The 21,162-nt window shown below is 43.0% G+C and overlaps 1 protein-coding gene and 1 long non-coding RNA gene across 2 annotated transcripts in view; one reads left to right on the forward strand and one right to left on the reverse strand.

Moving 5' to 3' along the window:
• Positions 1-15,274, forward strand: part of LOC119590045 — a 15,458-nt gene extending 184 nt beyond the window's left edge. Inside the window, exons 2-3 of the long non-coding RNA XR_005230233.1 lie at positions 10,278-10,335; positions 15,241-15,274. This is a non-coding gene — a long non-coding RNA (uncharacterized LOC119590045). The remainder of the gene's footprint in view (positions 1-10,277; positions 10,336-15,240) is intronic.
• A 2,530-nt stretch (positions 15,275-17,804) lies between these two features.
• Positions 17,805-21,162, reverse strand: part of LOC119590046 — a 28,898-nt gene continuing 25,540 nt past the window's right edge. Inside the window, exon 2 of the mRNA XM_037938776.1 lies at positions 17,805-18,567. Coding sequence (XP_037794704.1) covers positions 18,094-18,564 — 471 coding nt within the window. The 5' untranslated portion in view covers positions 18,565-18,567 and the 3' untranslated portion in view covers positions 17,805-18,093. The remainder of the gene's footprint in view (positions 18,568-21,162) is intronic.

Genomic DNA, 21,162 nt, shown 5'->3' on the forward strand with positions numbered 1-21,162 from the left:
TTATCCATTTTTAAAAATATGATTAGTTGTATGCTAATAATTAGAACCGTTTTCTTGTTGGAATGGCTTATAGACGGCGTTTTCTGTATGATGTATCCATCGTGCATAGTGCATTTGGTATAGTATCGGTTAATGTTACCGCGAGCGACGCACAGAGATAGAGGGACCTGGACCCTGTCATCTTAGGGAGCATTAGTAGTCATAAACACAGGCACAACTGTTTCGTCCTCTTTACCGCGGAATGACGAACATGCCCGCTGCATATCGCTGGTCAGAAATTTAAAAATACACTCGCACGGCCACAATTCTTAATGTATTTTTTCTTTGTAAGCACAGGGCAGATTATCGCCCGCTCAGGTGTTGAATGTCCAGCATTGGTTACTGTAGTTACTATTTATGTACAATATTTACCAATTCATTACTTGTTTTAAATTGTTGCCAGATTCTTGAAGCATATCGGAGAAAAGGATCATAGTCGAGAGAGGGTAGCGGCTTAGTTTTCTTTTTATAGTTTGATAGTGACTTTCGAAAACCTTTTCGACTCTGCATTGGCTGCTAGAAATGGCAGAACTTGTTAACATTCCGCAGGAATAAGATGATAAGTTTGTACTACTACGAACTTGTGAAAAGAGTTACTCCACAATTATCAACGCCTGCTGCTCCATGCCAATGTATTGCATTATGTTATACATACATACCAGTTGTAACCGTTATTGATATCGCCATCCGATCCCCTTTCCTACATTTGTAAACCTAACAGTGCCGTTTTATTTTCTTAATTTTATTGTAATATCTTAATTTCGTAAGTAGGTCAAACCCGCGTAAGCTTGCATGAAGGAGAACGTGTTTCTGCATAAAAGGATATGACAATACACGAGCAGTACCATGATAATGTTGAGTATTTACAGTAACTAATAAATGTCTTACTCTGCGCAAATCTGGTCCATATTACGAGCAAGAGGGGCATGAAGAATTGAACGGGAATTTTATCACCTAATAAATTAAACCGAAATCCATCACAGCAACAGCTGATATGGGAATATATAGATCGTGTATAAATCCCACAGGATTAAGTTAGGTTTGTTTATTGGTTAGGACGTATTGTACGACTACCACGGGGGATCTGGATTATGTGAAATCCCGTAGATTTTTACCGAACGATAGGTTTGGTTCCCGTAGAGTTTTTCGAAAATGGGCGCGTCGGTCCGTAGAGTTTGAAAGATGGCGGCGACGTCCGTAGAGTTTCACTGTCCGATTTTTAAGCGTTTTTTGTGCTTGTTTTACACATTTCTGTTCTCTTTTCTTCTTATTTCAGCCTGTTTTACCCCACAATTTCCCTGATCTACTTCATGCCCTCCCCTGCTATCGCGACTTTCAAATCACATCAAGATTGTCGGCTGGAGAATGCAACTGAAAATATCATCAGATTCGTTGTCATCTCACGAAAACAAATCTGATATAAATATTGTCAGGGAAGACCCGGTTGTCATTTTCGGCAAATTAACCAAAAAAGTCGATTTTTCGAAAACCCGAGCCAAACATTGTCCGACGAACGAAGTAAACAAGCACAAAAATACGATTAAAATCGGCAAATGGAACTCTACGGACGTTTCCCGCCATCTTTGAAAGTCTACAGACGACGCTCCAGTTTTCGAAAAATTCTAAGGGAATAAAACCCGTCATTCGGCAAAAAACTACGGGATTTTACATAATCCAGATCCCACGTGGTTATCGTACATTGCGTCCTAACCAATAAACCAACCTAACCTTAACCCTGTGGGATTTATACACTACGATCTATATATTTCCTAGCCCCTGTGGTAATATATACGCCTAGGCAGGGGGCTACGTCCCCTGGACCCCTGTGGTATTGTATACGCCTAATCAGGGGGCTACGCCCCCTGACCTCCGTGGTATTGTATACGCCTAATCAGGGGGCTACACCCCCTGACCTCCGTGGTATTGTATACGCCTAATCAGGGGGCTACACCCCCTGACCTCCGTGGTATTGTATACGCCTAATCAGGGGGCTACACCCCCTGGACCTCCGTGGTATTGTATACGCCTAACCAGGGGGCTACGCCCCCTGACCTCCGTGGTATTGTATACGCCTAATCAGGGGGCTATGCCCCCTGCACCTCCGTGGTATTGTATACGCCTAATCAGGGGGCTACGCCCCCTGATCTCCGTGGTATTGTACACGCCTAACCACCGTGGTAATATATACGCCTAGCTAGCCTGGACCCCCAGAGTAAACCACATACCTTTATAACGCGAAACACGGAACGTTCCTTCGCTTCCGTCTATGGTCACAATTGCTTGATTTCTAATCACTTTTTTCGCCATTTGGGGCACTTGATGGGTTCAAATATCAGGCTGTGATAGAGACTAATGTCTATTTGCCCTGTATATCCACAATATGGCTTTCAAAATGACCCGGAATCGACGCAGCACTCGAAATAAAACATTACTCACTGGCGTTTCTCGACGTAATGGCGTTGCACGGCCTGTCAAATCTCCCGGTGGCAAACGCGCAGGCGCACAATGATATTGCATAAAATAGTGTAAATAATTACCAAAATGCGTAAAAGATGTGTAATAAAAGAAAGAATTCATTAAATATATGAAATTTAAAAAACGGGCCCTGGTAATTACAAAAAAAAAATCTTTCTTACAAGTGTGTAGTAATACATGGACTACTTGGGAGATCGCATTAATGAGTTACGCGTCACATTTGTTTTGGTTCTTGCAAGGTAAACGTGGATGGGGACTTAGCCTCAGAGCTGTGTTCTGCAGGGCCTATTTTTGTCATTTCCCGGTTAATATAAGGCCGCTGCAGATTTACCTATATTGCTTCCTACTCTATTTTTTATGCTCTACAAGATGGCAGTGTCCATTTTTCTCTATCTCAGTGCGTCACTCTCGGTAACTTTAACCTTTTTTTTTTTTTCTTTCTCAGGTTTGCTTTGATTTGTACACCCCCCCAATCCCTTGCCCGTTGTTGTCGTTGGGGGGCTTAGGAGGCGGAGACTGGGACCCAATGATGGGGAACTCCCCAACCTTGGGACTCAGCCCTCGACTCAACTAATTTTGCATGGTCTTTTTTTCCTTCCCACTTTTCGTTTCTGTCCCTTCACCAAACCCTTCTGCTATCCACCTCCTAAGGTGTGAGAGCCGTGCTGAAAGGATGAAAGGCTGACTTTGTGCCAGTCCTGAACGGCCTGAGGAAGCCATGGGCATGGTATTCCCCTGATTTAGTTACCTAGCCCTTACCCCTCAAGGGGACCCTGAGGGGTGGACTGTTTTTATCCCCAACATAACACAGGCTTACCATGGCCAGTAATGAAAACATATCCCCACTATTAGGGGCAATGAGGCTTGCCCCTTTATCAAATAGCCCCAACGATGTAAACCCACCCGATTCCCTGACCCCAGGCTCTCCTTTGACCACGGCTCCGAACACTGCAATAACTACCCCCTCATCAATGCCTACTAGTACAGTAGCCAACAATCAACCCTTAAGGAACATTTCCACTCTTCCAGCATGCTCAAATTCAACACCTCTATCCCCACAACCTCCAACATCAACCACCCCATCCTCCCTTATTAATACCTTACAGCCTTATTGCCCACCTCTCCTTAACACTACCTCCCTCAACACTATTCCATCTTCGTCACGCCCCAGCCCTTCTACTACCCCTATCTCTACAACAGTCTTGAATACTCTCTTTAGCGCAGCCAAATGGGACCGATCTAACTGCTCTGCACAATCACGCACATGTGCCAACTGTGGCGGCCCCCATAATGTATTTTATAGGGGTTGTCCCACCTACAAGTTTGAGTCTGAGGTAGCAACTCTCAGATTCAAACTTGGACTCACACTACGTGAAGCCAGACAGGAACCACGTCGACGTGGTTTCTCTTACTCCTTACTCCAATAATACTGCTCATTCTACTAATTCTCCTAAACCCACCCCCCTACATCCAACTCCCCCTCTTCTACCTCCTACCTTCCCCAGTCAAACTCTTTTGCCATCCTAAACCCAGACACTCCAATCTCTACTACAGATACTCCAATCACCACTACAACCCCAACACCTTCCCCTCTCCCTCCTCGCACTACCCATAACAGACAGAACAAGCGTTCCACCCCCTCTTCCCCTACCACACAAACACCTCCACCTTCCTTTGCCCCTACGCTTGAGACACCAATCCTCTCTTCCCCCCCTCACAAGAAATCCTTTATCCCCCAAAACTCCCCAACCAACTCCTCAGAAGAAACTATTGAAAATATTCAAGATTACTTAATGAAAACTGACACTCAACCTCCAAATCTTGCAACTCCTGCTCCTTTCACACTCCAAGTAACTGCTGATATCCATCCTCCTCCTAACGATATCCCCCCTACACCCTATCCTCCTAACCCCGCCCAACACAGCCCATCCCCCCCGACCCCAACCCCGCCCACATTAACCCTCCCACCATCCCCTCTATCCCTTCCATTCCCTCCTGGATACACACGTGAATCCCTTATGTAACCCTCCCACCATCCCCTCTATCACTTCCACTCCCTCCTTGATACACACGTGAATCCCTTATGTCACAAGTATCCCCTTCCACAGACCTTCTGTCTCCTAATACACCTCCTAGTAGAACACCAACTCCCACACCTCTCCCATCTCAGACCTCTCGGTCCTTATCCCACCCTCTAGCTGCTTCCCCCTCAAAATCTCCAAAATGTACTACAATCTATATCACTAAAGTATAACTATCCTTCATTGGAATATTCGCGGGTTTCCGCTCCCAGACCTAACCTTTGTCATATCCTTTCCTCTTATAACCCATCTATTGTATGCCTTCAAGAGACCTTTCTTACACATCCTCCAATACCAATCCCTAATTATCATTTTGTCTCTTACCCACATTCCCTTTGTCTCGTCCATACTTACCTCTGCTTTCCCCACCTATCCTCCCTTCACCGACCTCCCAACCTATCAGACATCCTTACAGAATTCTCTTTCCTCAAACGCATACATATCCTCCATCTAATCTAACTCCTTTCACTCACCAATTCCTTTGCCCAGCTTAGACAACTAATCACTAACTCAACCACCCTTCCCTAACATTAACTATAGTGCTAAATGACCTTAGATGTCTAGCACATTTATCTTGCTTTTAACCATTAACCATTTGATTTGTACAGTTTGTTAATGCAGTCGACCAATAAAATGCCTTTGCTATTTGAGGAACAATTAATGAAGTCTCATGTGCATAAATTTGATACGGTCATCAGGAAACTTTAGATATGCATATACATATTAAAGATTTGCTTTTGTCCAATCATGATTTAATGAATTTGTATTGTGTCAATCAAGCAAAAGTAATCCCGGATTTAACTAAAGAATTGCAAAGCGTAATTGTATAGGTGGAACATGGCTCCCATCCCCGTAGTTTCAGCAAACCCGATTTCAAGTTATTTTAATGTTTTTGTTCTGTTTTCCTGTGTAAAGCATGCGAATTCCTTCCCAAAAGGAAGCCAAAGCCGAAGATTGAATTCAAAGAATTGTTCCGAAAGTCGGAGGCTGGATGAAACTGGAAATTTACCCTTTCCCATCTCGTTCCAATTCCTTCAACTCACTCCTTTCACTTAACATAGACACGCCTCCTTCACAACCTGTTCTTCCCTCGAACCCCACTCACACACCAGGCGCACCACCACGAAACTAATCCTCAACTCAGGCAGTTCTCACACCAAACCTGATGACCACTGATCTAGGCCTCCCCTCGACTCTCGACCCGTCGTTCATTTTGCATCCCTTATCTTTTTGCTCAAACCCCCCTCCCCTTCCGTTCCTTTTGCATCCCTTATCTTTTTGCTCAAACCCCCCTCCCGTTCCTTTCCTTTTGCTCGCCTGTTCTTCCACCCCCCCTTCCTCCTTTTGCTCGCCGCTTCCCCCACCTCCTCTTCCTCCTTTTGCTCGCCGCTTCCCCTACCTCCCCTTCCTCCTTTTGCTCGCCGCTTCCCCCACCTCCCCTTCCTCCTCCTCTAGCTCGCCGCTTCCCCCACCTCCTCTTCCTCCTCCTCTAGCTCGCCGCTTCCCCCACCTCCTCTTCCTCCTCCTCCTAGCTCGCCGCTTCCCCCACCTCCTCTTCCTCTTCCTCCTCCTCCTAGCTCGCCGCTTCCCCCACCTCCTCTTCCTCTTCCTCCTCCTCCTAGCTCGCCGCTTCCCCCACCTCCTCTTCCTCTTCCTCCTCCTCCTAGCTCGCCGCTACCCCCACCTCCTCTTCCTCTACCTCCTCCTCCTAGCTCGCCGCTTCCCCACCTCCTCTTCCTCTTCCTCCTCCTCCTAGCTCGCCGCTACCCCCACCTCCTCTTCCTCTTCCTCCTCCTCCTAGCTCGCCGCTACCCCCACCTCCTCTTCCTCTTCCTCCCCTGTCTCTTCCCCACTGCTAGAAGTTTTTCTGACGACTTCTATATCTGCCAGTTGATACTGAAGACTGCAGACTCCTCCACCATGACATAGACGCCTTTGAACCATAGGATAATGCAAGATACTACAAATTACTAGATCACGTACAACAGTGTAGTACACTTATGCTCTACACACCCAACAGCCGACAACGGCATCCTACAAAATACCTTGAATTACATTTTACAGTCAACTATAAACAAACTGACTTGATCACAAACATGGCCGATAGAGGACTGGGGTTTCTGTGAGGAGAAAACTGCACAACTACGTAAGACATCAAACACACACTTTAGAGCACACTTGTACGACCAACACTGGAGTACTGTACACCAAATAACATTGAGAACCTTCGGCAGGTCAACACTAGGATAGCCAGGTATGTTTACAATTACATGTGCACACTTGGTACTACAGCTCGCATAAAGAACATGTATGGAAATGCTGAGAATATGACACGGCAACAAATGCAAACACCTCCCCATATTGGCATCCACACATTTCAGCCAGTTTCTATATAGGAGTCTTGTTTCAGCCAGGCATCACATAATTTCATCTTAGGGCGGTCACAGTAGTCTGTCCAGGGATATCTCGATAATCGAGATACTCCCTAAGCTGTGAATTGATACCAGATGAAAATCTGTCTAGAGCAGTGCCGCTGGTCTTTCACCCCAGCTGGAAGGAAAGATGATGCCAAAAACTATAGAATGATTACTAGGAAGTCTACTATTTGATTGTCCAAATATTGACTTGTTCTGTAGAAATATATTACGACTATAACAATGATGCCTCACTAAAACTTTAAAAATTGTCCAGACAAACGTTCATTTGATTGTGAAATGCATGAGCACGGAACTTTTCTCCCTGATGGAGAAAAGTGAGATGGAATACCATCCATAAATATAATGGCAGAAAGTTAAAATAACAATGTAAGAAATTAAGAAGAAACTTTGCTTTGTTATGTCATGATCGAGAATTACTAAGATTTTACTCGGTTTATAGTATTTGCTTCCTCCCTAACTTTCGATTTTTAGTCCATAATTACCTCTCGTATATTACTGATTAAGGCCGCGGTGGCCGAATGGTTAGAGCGTCGGACTCAAAGACTGTCACGACGGCAATCTGAATTCGAGGGTTCGAGTCACCGACCGCCGCGTTGTTCCCTTGGGCAAGGAACTTCACCTTGATTGCCTACCTAGCCACTGGGTGGCCAAGCCAGCCCAAGTCAAGTGCTGGCCACAAGCCCGGTTAAAATAGAGAGAATGATTACCTAAAAAAAAAAAAAAAGGTAACACCGGCACTCTCCGTGGAAAGGAACTGGGGACCCTACCACGTACTCACTCCAAGAGCATCACAACATGAAAACTACAATTAAGTATCATGCTGTGAACACGGCGGCTCAGACATGAACCTACCGTTAAAAGAAAGAAAAGAATATTACTGATTAAACTACCAGCGGTATATGGTATTGGAAAGAATATTGTCGGATTTTCTATTTTTGTTCAAAACTGGGGTATTGGCATTATTGCATTAATGTATGATTAAAGAAAAAAAAGTGGATTGGCTTTTCTAAGTTTAGTGTCTTGATTTGTGATGTGTAGTTCATGACTGGTACACTACCCTCAGGATAGGCAGCGAGATAAGATGGGTTGGAAAGCAACTATACCTTGCAGACGTATTCCAGTAACTGTCACAGGATCACTTATTTTCCCATCTAGATTATGTACTACCCGTAGCGACATCCACCGAGTGGAGACACGAGTACGAGCACTCGTACTAGTTTGTCTTGGGAAGACCCATGCTATGGGGACCATAACAGCAATGACGACGTGCAGTCAGGGGCTGTGTAACCAGAAGGCATCGCGGTGGCACAATACGAGAGATGGGCACTCTGCTAATATGAGGGTGGTGTGAGCAGTAACTGACATCCTCAACCTGTGTTATCTTCAAGCTACTGTACAGGGAGTGTCTGCAGCTTATTCTCTCTCCTATGCTCTCTTGCAGTATCACAATGCATGTTTGTCATATACATCATCCATCAAGGCTTGTTTCAGTGGGGGGATTGGGGTTGGAAGTCCCCTCAGATGAGTTGTAGGGTGCACAGCCCCCTACGCATTTCGTATGTGTATAGCTTTACAGTTCACGTTCCTCCTTACTTAAGTCTGCCGATCCCTTGGTATCTCTCATGCCCACAGTAACAGTATTAAGGGATTCTGCAGCAGATTTCCTACATAGGTATAATATAGTATGCATATATATAGCTTCATCGGACATGTGAAGGTATCCTTAATAAATGCCTGTATTTCATAAACATTTTGCTATTTGCTGTGAAAACATTTTATTTTGGCATTTTCTTGCAGGGTTGGGGGATGGAGGGGGTCGCGTAAAGTTAGGGCATCGTTATAGTTTGAAAGCCAAAACCAGTTTAAACGTAATGATAAATCAATTAATCCAAGGACATATCCTTTCCAAATGAGAATGTTTTTATATAAATTGAAGAATATATCGATGTGTACGTGATGTATTTCAGCAGTATGAACTCCACATGCAGTAGTCATAACAGTGAATGTATATTACATCAGGTGAAATTGCTTGTATTATGCAGAAAACAAGACTCCATACCTCTTTGTAATGTCTTTCATTTCTGCTTAAGTTTTAGCTTTTTGGCCACTTTCTAATGTCTATATTTGTCATTTTATTTGCTTTATCCAGGAAGTAAGACGGTTTTCCTTGCACAGATTCCATATATCTCTAGCTAGTCCACAACTCGATTCAATAACAATGTTTACATTCTCATGACTCCAAATTCCTATCACCCTGCCCCTCATGCTCAAGCCATATTGTCAGTAAATAAATCCCAGACTTGAAAGAGTAAACAAGAATAATATTCACTTGTATATGGTAGTACACAAAGTAGTCTACATATCAGTTGTAGTTAGTGTAGTAATTGGCAACGTAATAAATACTGAGTAAATTAGATGTATATAGATTAGATGTATATTTATAAATTGATATATTATATACACAATCATGCCCGTTATATGCACTTCCGAGCAAACAAATTCGACCCTTTTACAAATGAGCTGTGAAATTTTACTAAAGACCAACCATCAAACACTAGGTTAATATTATTTTGCTCCTTCCCAATATGTGTGTGTGTGTGTGTGTGTGAGAGAGAGAGAAAGAGAGCGCGTACGCGCACACTATATATAATTATATATTGTGTAATCTAAAAGCAAGTATAACATAATTAAGCATTACACCTCACCCTTTCATTAACCATTTCATGTCATGACGTTTGCTGCAATTTCACATGCCTGTCCTCGTTGCACACAAACTAGCAGGCTCTGTGGATAGGCTTTTAACCTTACCCCCTAGCCACCAACACAACCAACAGCAGATACATAAGTATTGTAGAGAATGATATATTTGGATATCTCTATCTATGCACACTAATATTGAGTAATAAAAATCCATGATGGATTAATGTTTAGAATTGAGGTTTGCTTCATTCCATTCAAGTTGTCCACTGAAAACGAATGTACCAGACACTAATGCAGACAACCTTACGTTCGTAAATAAAATTTATATTCATCAGAAATGAAGCTGTAACATTTGTCCATCAATTAGTGCTTTTTCCGTAGTGTCTATGACAAGCTCAGTGACTTGATCAATCTTGAAATATAATAATGCAACTGTTGCATTAATTCTATGCAAGAACATATCCATTCATAGTAACCATGTGATAGGTAAGCCTATCAGAAGAAAATGTACACTAAGCAAACTTTACCTTCTAATGCATTGCAGAGACGAGTTCGACACAAGGAAGGAATCAAGGCATTAGCTACATATACACCCATAAACGGTAAGATCATAAGTTTTCAGAAAACCAGTCTTCAAAAAAATTGTATTCATGGTCTTCTTGTCAATCCAATGGGTTTTCATGATTTTGGTAAGCTGTTACGTCGAAGCATTTGTGGAGAGGTCATTGTTATTTAGAAATATTCATTGCTCTTTGTTTACAAAAAATTAAAACTAAACTTCCAATAACAGTGCCAATTGTTATCTATGGTTCTTTTTTTTCGTAGAAAATTTACACATTTTAAAGAGGTAGGCCTTCATTAAAGGCTCTTTCTGCCATTGGGGATTAATCTTTTCTATTAGACACCCACCCCCTCCCATACCCGTTGTCGTGGGGGCTTAGGTGACAGACTGAGGCCCAGTGTTGATCTCCCTTGCCTTGGGCCTCAATCTTCTTCCTTTTCTTTCTCTTATATAACCTATTTTGTCCATTTCCTGAGATGTGAGAGCTGTGTTGAGGATAAAAGGTTAGCTTCGGATCAGTCTTGAATAGCCTCAGGAAGCTATAGACACAGTATTGCCATTTAATAATCTGACCCTTCTCTCTCATGAGGACCCTAAGGGGGTGAACCTTTTCTCTTCCCTCATGGCCAATAATGATTTTGTACCTGCATTCAGGGCATTGTGGTCGCTCCTTTATCAATAAGCCCTACAAACATTAATGTGTCTGGTTATTTGACCCTTGTTCTTCTTTGATCAGGACTGAACAATGTTATTACTATCAGCTCCTTGATACCTGCTGTCAAATCGGTCCATTCCAAGTCACCTACCCATATCATTCTCCACAGTCGTCATTTTCAACCACCACTTCCCTTATTACTGTCTGCATCCTTAATGTCCAGCTCCCCGTAGAACTCCTCACTCAACACCACTCCCTCTTCATTCTGTTCTCGTCCTTCAACTGCTTCCACCACTACAAATCTTTTACTCTTTTTCAGCCCAGTTAAGTATGATCTATTTTTCATGATTCCCCCTACAGCCTCTTACAGACAATATCCTTCTATCCCAACAATGTCTCTCAAAACAAGTAGACAAAGTTTCCTTCAGCAGCCGTTACAATAGTTCGTGTTGTCTTAGTTACATCCGAGTCCCAAGCTCGAGCATTATCCACCCTGACTGACCGCACTGATAAACCCATTCCTGCCCAGGAATTAAATTGGATTAAATGTTAATTAATACTTGTATAGTAAGTGTTTCCATCTTCATAGTTAATTGCCCTATCAATGACAAAGACCGATCAGATTGTGAAAACGATCTATTACCTGCCTCACTGCAGTACCTCTAGTGCTACACCATTTCCTCCAGAAGCCGCCGAAAGTCATACACCAACATTGCCAAGATTACCTACTGTAAACATGACGTTCCCAATAAAGTTTATCTTTCCCTCTCGATCATATCAACCCCTCCCCTGTCAGTGTCAATTTTTGGCATTTTGGCCATACTGCTAAACATGTACCCAACCTGGCCACGACTGTTGTGGTGGCTCCCATAATGCTTTACATTGATGCCTATGAGGTTTTTCTCTTGCTACCTACTCCAGTGCTGTCCTTCTCCTTGCCCCTATCCCTTCTTCCCAAGATATTTCTACATCTCTTCCAGTATCTCTTCTTCCTCCTCCACCCTCTCGATTCGCCACATCATGCAATCTAAACCTTCTGCCCCATTTCCTACCTCCTCTTCTACATCTACCTCTCCCTCTACCCCACAAACGCCTGTCCTCTCTTCTGAAACTTTCATTTCTCATACCTCTCCAACCAACTCCATTTCAGAAAAACTCTCAAGGACATTCAAAACAATCAAACATGACCCGAGGTAGCATGCCTATACCTTATTCACCCTTCAAAGTATCTGCTCCCATTCCCTCTCCACTCCCAATCCCTCCTAACACATCCCATCCCTCCGTGTTTCATCTGCATAGCCCTCCCCCCCCCCCTTTCCCTCTTATCCATTCTGCTCCCTCCTGGAAACACATGCGACTCCCTTTTCAGTGTTACCGCATTTTCTTTACAGCTGATGAAAAGGGAGTGTTGCCATCATGTCTTAAGATAGCTACTAATTGGTAACTGCCCAGTGAGTTGTCAAATGGCATTTTATTCACCTTGTGATATTACATACGATATGAATAATTTATTTCGATTACACTTATTAGTGTAATTTTTTTTACAATTATGACAGGCAATGTTTTTATTTCTCATCAGTCTTTGAGGTGTGATTTTTGAGAGCAGATATTGTCTGTATTGTCACAGGTAATGCTGAAATATGCATTGCTAATGTGGCAATGCTTAAGATAAAATTATTTTTTTCACTTCTGCTAGATGCAGTTAAAATATAGTGGGATCACATGATTAAGTATTCCATTCCGATGGTAGTGGATACTGCCGATAAACCTTCACTCATTGTCTTGTATCTGGATGTCTTCGACATTAATTGGTTAATTAGAGGTACTAAAGGTGGCATCTCTAGATTTTAGAAATTTAAATTTCTCGAACAAAACATGTTCTCTTCCACAGTGGATTGTTTATATTGAATCGCTTCCATATTTTCTTAGTTTGATTTAAAAATATCCTACACCTGCTCTAAATCGGCTATAATTTTAAAGTTTCTGTACCCCCCCATCCCATGCTCGTTGGGGGGGGGGGGGGGAGGCTTAGGAGATGGTGACTTCAGTCCATTGTTGTGATCACTCTTGACTCTGCGCCCCCACTCCGCTGCCGCCCTCGACTCTGCGCCCCCACTCCGCTGCCGCCCTCGACTCTGCGCCCCCACTCCGCTGCCGCCCTCGACTCTGCGCCCCCACTCCGCTGCCGCCCTCGACTCTGCGCCCCCACTCCGCTGCCGCCCTCGACTCTGCGCCCCCACTCCGCTGCCGCCCTCGACTCTGCGCCCCACTCCGCTGCCGCCCTCGACTCTGCGCCCCCACTCCGCTGCCGCCCTCGACTCTGCGCCCCCACTCCGCTGCCCCCTCGCTCCGCCCATCCGCTGCCGCCCTCGACTCTGCGCCCCACTCCGCTGCCCCGACTCTGCGCCCCCCTCGCTGCGCCTCGACTCTGCGCCCCCACTCCGCTGCCGCCCTCGACTCTGCGCCCCCACTCCGCTGCCGCCCTCGACTCTGCGCCCCCACTCCGCTGCCGCCCTCGACTCTGCGCCCCCACTCCGCTGCCGCCCTCGACTCTGCGCCCCCACTCCGCTGCACATAGTGCCATGTGACCATATCTCGCACTTTTATTTCTTCTAACCATTAACCATCTTCACTGTTCCACACACTCAAGTCTATACTTCCCCCTTCCTCCTCACTCAACTCATCACACAAGAGAAGTTGAATGTTCCACCCCATTTCCTGCCGCAGCCTCATAAGGAAACCTTTGTTTCTCAGACCTCCGCAACTGACTCCATTACAGAAACTCTCAAAGACACCCAAAACTATCTAATTGTGACTCATTTTAACATGCCTACACCTCACCCATCGTCCAACCTCTCAGCTATTCCCTCTACACTGAAAGTAACTGCAGATATCCATATTTCATGTTCCCCCTACACCCCTTCCTCCCATCCATTCCCCTGCTTCATCTGTATGACCCTGCCTTCCTTCCCCACTATCACCTCCACTCGCTATGTATTTTGTCAAATCACCAGAAAAGATCTGACCTCTATTGCAGAAGGCTTTCATTGGTTCTCCATCCACCTTCAACCAAGGTTTATTTCCATTTTGTAACTATTCGCTTACTAGCTCTAGTAATCTGTAAATAAAACTATCCCGATACATGGGATTTTCTTTGAAGTGCTATCCAAATTCTTATTGATTTAAAGCTCTAACTTGTTCTATTTTTGTTAAATAGGTAAATATGCACAAATTCATGTACTATGTAAAAAGCTATGAAGTTACTTTTGGAAACGATGGTGGTGAAATATTTCGTATATATATTTGGACATTTCAAATATCTTGAGATGTGGTCTGCATGAAACGGTGCAAATAATGAAGATATCCAAATGTTCTTCAGAAGCTTTCAAAATGACTTTATTTATTTATTACATTTTTTTTCATTCCACTATTGCTTTATATCCAAAAGATAGTTTTCAATATTCATCATGTATGATATAATACAAAGCCAATTTGATATAAAAAAGAAACTGATTCTACACCAGTGCACACGTCATCAATGGGTAAAATATTTCATCTGGCAATTTTGGCAAGAGAATACATTGTTTATGATTTATCAACCCACAGATGAAAATAGAATGATATAAAAAATGAATTTTGCAAGTTTCATATACCTATTGTAGATGAAAAAATATCAGCAGTTGCCACATCACCTTTTTTTCTGCGAAATGGCAACGCTGTTAGACACTTTTGTCACAATACCCTTTCCTCTCCCCCATGATATTTCTCTTGAAATTACTCTTTCACCAAATCTTTCTCCTTTTGCTAAAGGATGTTCTTGCAGAATCCATTTTTCTAACCTCGTCTAAACACCAGTTTTGTTAATCCATACTCTAAACCATTTACTCAATCTCTCTCTACCCCGACCCCTCTTTACCTCTTTCAGTGCCGTACCTTCCCAAACTGCCGTACGACTGTGTAGTGTAGCACATTTAATCAACTTACCCCCTCCCCCCCCCCTCCAACACTCTTTAACCTTTTCAGTGCTACACTTTACTAAAGTGTGTTATGACCTCTGGTTACTAGGGCATTTGTTTTGTAAATATAAACCATTCTCTATTCAGGTCACCTTTACCTCTTTCAGCTAATATACCCCTATTCAGGGAAATACCACCCGTCCTATCGTAAAGTGGTGGATTATTTTAACCTATATTTTGCATTTTTAAAAATTGTCCATTCCTTATTATGCATTGTTTTTCACTGCAATTACTCCCAAGATGATTATAAACTTATTGTTTTTTTTTCTTACAGAGAATGTTCAACAGAACCCCCCCCTAAGTGTGCATCTTCTCGACTTTGGGTATAAGTTCTTACTTATAGGGGCCTGCTTGGCTTCCAATGAATTGTTGATGATTACCCAGATTTTGCATTACTTGGATATTGCCTAATCAACATAACCTACAACGAACCTCAGAAGTGAGGAACCAACAGAGTCAGTGCAATATTTGACATGGGGAGCACTACTGAACGGTAAAAGCAGAAAGCACTATTGAAACGGTAAAAGCAGAAAGCACTATTGAAACGGTAAAAGCAGAAAGCACTATTGAAACGGTAAAAGCAGAAAGCACTGCTGAAACGGTAAAAGCAGAAAGTACTACTGAAATGGTACAAGCAGAGAGCACTACTGAAATGGAAATAGGAAATGATACATATGTAAGCAATACCAATATATGGAAATCTCCTACAGAAGGTACCATTATTCAACTGAACTAAGTATTTGAAGCAGAGAAGGGAGGAATTGCTAAAGTTGAGACAGGGTACAGCAGAAATAATAGCTTTAAACAGTGCTGAACCAGGCCCTTTGTCTAAAACTGTAGTTAGGGCCTGGTTTCTCCTTGTCCAAAGCTGTAGACACAGCCAAGCCAAACTTTGAAAGAATTAGTCAAGAGGCTGGAGTTGCATCTGGAAGAAGTACAACTGGAGCAGGATCATGAAAGTAGCAGTTCTCTCAAAGTTAATATTTTGTGCATTTAGTGATTTGATTAAATTATAAAACAAGAAAGTTGACACATTTAACCTTCAATTTGTAGAACTGTAGTTACATATACAATCGGTAAAATCATGTTGGTTCTACTGAGTATAATAGTGGGATGGTAGCTAAGTGAATTAAGAAATACAGTAATGGAATACTGAATTCTGTATATGTATATATAAGGTATTAACAAAAAGGAACAGTGAACCACCCATTGTTTCATAAGGACACCCCCTCCCCCATCCCCTGGTCTTTGTCGTCAGGAGGCCTTATCTTTGTCAACCCCTTCCCCTGCCCAATACCTAAAGTGTGAGAGCCGTGTTGAAAGAAGAATGGCCTCAGGGAACCATGGGCATGGTATTCCCTTGGTTAACTGTTTAATCCTTATGGTCAGTAATAAAGTTCTTGCATCATTTTTAGGGACACTGAGGCTTGCCCCTTTACCAAATAGCCTCCCTGAATCTTAACTCCTCTGGTTTACTAACCCCTGACTCACCTTTGATCACGGCTCCGAACACACCCCTCCTTAATGCTTGCTGTCAATTTGACCCATCCTAAATCGTCTACACAAGCTATAACACAATCTTCAGAAGAGACACCCCTTCCTCCCAACATCATCCACCTCATCTGCACTGTCGTATCCATTTCCTACTTAATACATTTCTACACTCACTCCCCCCCCCCGTGTACTACATCATTCTACACCAATTCCTCTTTGTCCTATCCTCTCCCCTCTACAATTCCCACCTTAACAAATTTTTGGATATATAATATATATATTTTTTTATATTATATATTTATATAATATATATATATTTATATAATATATATATATATATTTATATAATATATATATATTTATATAATATATATATAATAAATAAAAATAATATATAAAAATATATATATATATATATATATATATATAATAAATATATTATATATATATATATTATATTATATATATATATTAATATATCATTTATTTTTATATCATTATTATATTTTTTTATATATTATATAATATATATATTATATATATATATATAAATATATATATATTATATAAATATATAATATAAAAAAATATATATATTATATATCCAAAAATTTGTTAAGAGTGGGAAGTGTAGAGGGGAAAGAGGATAGGGGCAAAGAGGAATTGGTGTAGAATGATGTAGTACACGGGGGGGGGGAGTGAGTGTAGAAATGTATTAAGTAGGAAATGGATTACGGACAGTGCAGATGAGGTGGATGATGTTGGGAGGAAGGGGTGTCTCTTCTGAAGATTGTGTTATAGCTTGTGTAGACGATTTAGGATGGGTCAAATTGACAGCAAGCATTAAGGAGGGGTGTGTTCGGAGCCGTGATCAAAGGTGAGTCAGGGGTTAGTAAACCAGAGGAGTTAAGATTCAGGGAGGCTATTTGGTAAAGGGGCAAGCCTCAGTGTCCCTAAAAATGATGCAAGAAACTTTATTACTGACCATAAGGATTAAACAGTTAACCAAGGGAATACCATGCCCATGGTTCCCTGAGGCCATTCTTCTTTCAACACGGCTCTCACACTTTAGGTATTGGGCAGGGGAAGGGGTTGACAAAGATAAGGCCTCCTGACGACAAAGACCAGGGGATGGGGGAGGGGGTGTCCTTATGAAACAATGGGTGGTTCACTGTTCCTTTTTGTTAATACCTTATATATACATATACAGAATTCAGTATTCCATTACTGTATTTCTTAATTCACTTAGCTACCATCCCACTATTATACTCAGTAGAACCAACATGATTTTACCGATTGTATATGTAACTACAGTTCTACAAATTGAAGGTTAAATGTGTCAACTTTCTTGTTTTATAATTTAATCAAATCACTAAATGCACAAAATATTAACTTTGAGAGAACTGCTACTTTCATGATCCTGCTCCAGTTGTACTTCTTCCAGATGCAACTCCAGCCTCTTGACTAATTCTTTCAAAGTTTGGCTTGGCTGTGTCTACAGCTTTGGACAAGGAGAAACCAGGCCCTAACTACAGTTTTAGACAAAGGGCCTGGTTCAGCACTGTTTAAAGCTATTTTTTCTGCTGTACCCTGTCTCAACTTTAGCAATTCCTCCCTTCTCTGCTTCAAATACTTAGTTCAGTTGAATAATGGTACCTTCTGTAGGAGATTTCCATATATTGGTATTGCTTACATATGTATCATTTCCTATTTCCATTTCAGTAGTGCTCTCTGCTTGTACCATTTCAGTAGTACTTTCTGCTTTTACCGTTTCAGCAGTGCTTTCTGCTTTTACCGTTTCAGCAGTGCTTTCTGCTTTTACCGTTTCAGCAGTGCTTTCTGCTTTTACCGTTTCAATAGTGCTTTCTGCTTTTACCGTTTCAGTAGTGCTCCCCATGTCAAATATTGCACTTGACTCTGTTGTTCTCTCACTTTCTGATGGTTCGTTGGTAGTGTTATGTTGATTAGGCATATCCCAAGGTAATGCAACTCCTGGGTAATCATCAAACAATTCAATTGAAAGCCAAGCAAGGCCCCCTATAAGTAAGATACTTATACCCAAAGTCGAGAAGATTGCACACTTAGGGGGGGTTCTGTTGAACATTCTCTGTAAGAAAAAAAGAAACAATAAGTTTATAATCATCTTGGGAGTAATTGCAGTGAAAAACAATGCATAATAAAGGAATGGACAATTTTTAAAAATGCAAAATAATAGGTTAAAATAATCCACCACTTTTAGCGATAGGACGGGTGGTATTTCCCTTGAATAGGGGTATATTTAGCTGAAAGAGGTAAAGGTGACCTGAATAGAGAATTGTTTATATTTACAAAACATAAATGCCCTAGTAACCAGAGGTCATAACACACTTTAGCAAAGTGTAGCACTGAAAAGGTTAAAGAGTGTTGGAGGGGGGGGAGGGTATAGCGTACGGCAGTTTGGGAAGGTACGGCACTGAAAGAGGTAAAGAGGGGTCGGGGTAGAGAGAGATTGAGTAAATGGTTTAGAGTATGGATTAACAAAAATGTGTTTAGATGAGGTTAGAAAAATGGATTCTGCAAGAACATCCTTTAGCAAAAGGAGAAAGATTTGGTGAAAGAGTAATTTCAAGAGAAATATCATGGGGGAGAGGAAAGGGTATTGTGACAAAAGTGTCTAACAGCGTTGCCATTTCGCAGAAAAAAAGGTGATGTGGCAACTGCTGATATTTTTTCATCTACAATAGGTATATGAAACTTGCAAAATTCATTTTTTATATCAAATTCTATTTTCATCTGTGGGTTGATAAATCATAAACAATGTATTCTCTTGCCAAAATTGCCAGATGAAATATTTTACCCATTGATGACGTGTGCACTGGTGTAGAATCAGTTTCTTTTTTATATCAAATTGGCTTTGTATTGTATCATACATGATGAATATTGAAAACTATCTTTTGGATATAAAGCAATAGTGGAATGAAAAAAAATGTAATAAATAAATAAAGTCATTTTGAAAGCTTCTGAAGAACATTTGGATATCTTCATTATTTGCACCGTTTCATGCAGACCACATCTCAAGATATTTGAAATGTCCAAATATATATACGAAATATTTCACCACCATCGTTTCCAAAAGTAACTTCATAGCTTTTTACATAGTACATGAATTTGTGCATATTTACCTATTTAACAAAAATTAGAACAAGTTAGAGCTTTAAATCAATAAGAATTTGGATAGCACTTCAAAGAAAATCCCATGTATCGGGATAGTTTTATTTACAGATTACTAGAGCTAGTATGCGAATAGTTACAAAAAGGAAATAAACCTTGGTTGAAGGTGGATGGAGAACCAATGAAAGCCTTCTGCAATAGAGGTCAGATCTTTTCTGGTGATTTGACAAAATACATAGCGAGTGGAGGTGATAGTGGGGAAGGAAGGCAGGGTCATACAGATGAAGCAGGGCAATGGATGGGAGGAAGGGGTGTAGGGGGAACATGAAATATGGATATCTGCAGTTACTTTCAGTGTAGAGGGAATAGCTGAGAGGTTGGACGATGGGTGAGGTGTAGGCATGTTAAAATGAGTCACAATTAGATAGTTTTGGGTGTCTTTGAGAGTTTCTGCAATGGAGTCAGTTGCGGAGGTCTGAGAAACAAAGGTTTCCTTATGAGGCTGCGGCAGGAAATGGGGTGGAACATTCAACTTCTCTTCTGTGATGAGTTGAGTGAGGAGGAAGGGGGAAGTATAGACTTGAGTGTGTGGAACAGTGAAGATGGTTAATGGTTAGAAGAAATAAAAGTGCGAGATATGGTCACATGGCACGTGCAGCGGAGTGGGGGCGCAGAGTCGAGGGCGGCAGCGGAGTGGGGGCGCAGAGTCGAGGGCGGCAGCGGAGTGGGGGCGCAGAGTCGAGGGCGGCAGCGGAGTGGGGGGCAGAGTCGGGGGCGGCAGCGGAGTGGGGGCGCAGGTCGAGGGCGGCAGCGGAGTGGGGGCGCAGAGCGAGGGCGGCAGGCGGGGAGTGGGGGCGCAGAGTCGAGGGCGGCAGGGAGTGGGGGCGCAGAGTCGAGGGCGGCGAGCGGAGTGGGGGCGCAGAGTCGAGGGCGGCAGCGGAGTGGGGCGCAGAGTCGAGGGCGGCAGCGGAGTGGGGGCGAAAAGTCGAGGGCGGCAGCGGAGTGGGGGCGCAGAGTGAGGGCGGGCAGCGGAGTGGGGGCGCAGAGTCGAGGGCGGGGAGCGGAGTGGGGGCGCAGAGTGAGGGCGGCAGCGGAGGGGGGGCGCAGAGTCGAGGGCGGCAGCGGAGTGGGGGCAGAGCGAGGGCGGGCGGCAGCGGAGTGGGGGCGCAGGGGTCGAGGGCGGCAGCGGAGGGGGGCGAAAAGTCGAGGGCGGGCCAGCGGAGTGGGGGGGGCAGAGTCGAGGGCGGCAGGGAGTGGGGGCGCAGAGCGAGGGGGGCAGCGGAGTGGGGGCGCAGAGTCGAGGGCGGCAGCGGAGTGGGGCGCCCGAGTCGAGGGCGGCAGCTGCCGCAGATACTTTGAAGGTGAATAAGTATAGGCATGCTACCCCCGGGTCATTGTTTGATTTTTTGAAGTCCTTTAGAGTTTTTCTGAAAATGGAGTTGTTGGAGAGGTATGAGAAATGAAAGTTTTAGAAGAGAGGACAAGGGTTTGTGGGGTAAGGGGGGAGGTAGATGTAGAAGAGGAGGTAGGAAAATGGGGGGCAGGGGAAAGG

This window comes from Penaeus monodon, chromosome 26 (genome assembly GCF_015228065.2).
Source record: "Penaeus monodon isolate SGIC_2016 chromosome 26, NSTDA_Pmon_1, whole genome shotgun sequence".
Classification (NCBI taxonomy): domain Eukaryota; kingdom Metazoa; phylum Arthropoda; class Malacostraca; order Decapoda; family Penaeidae; genus Penaeus; species Penaeus monodon.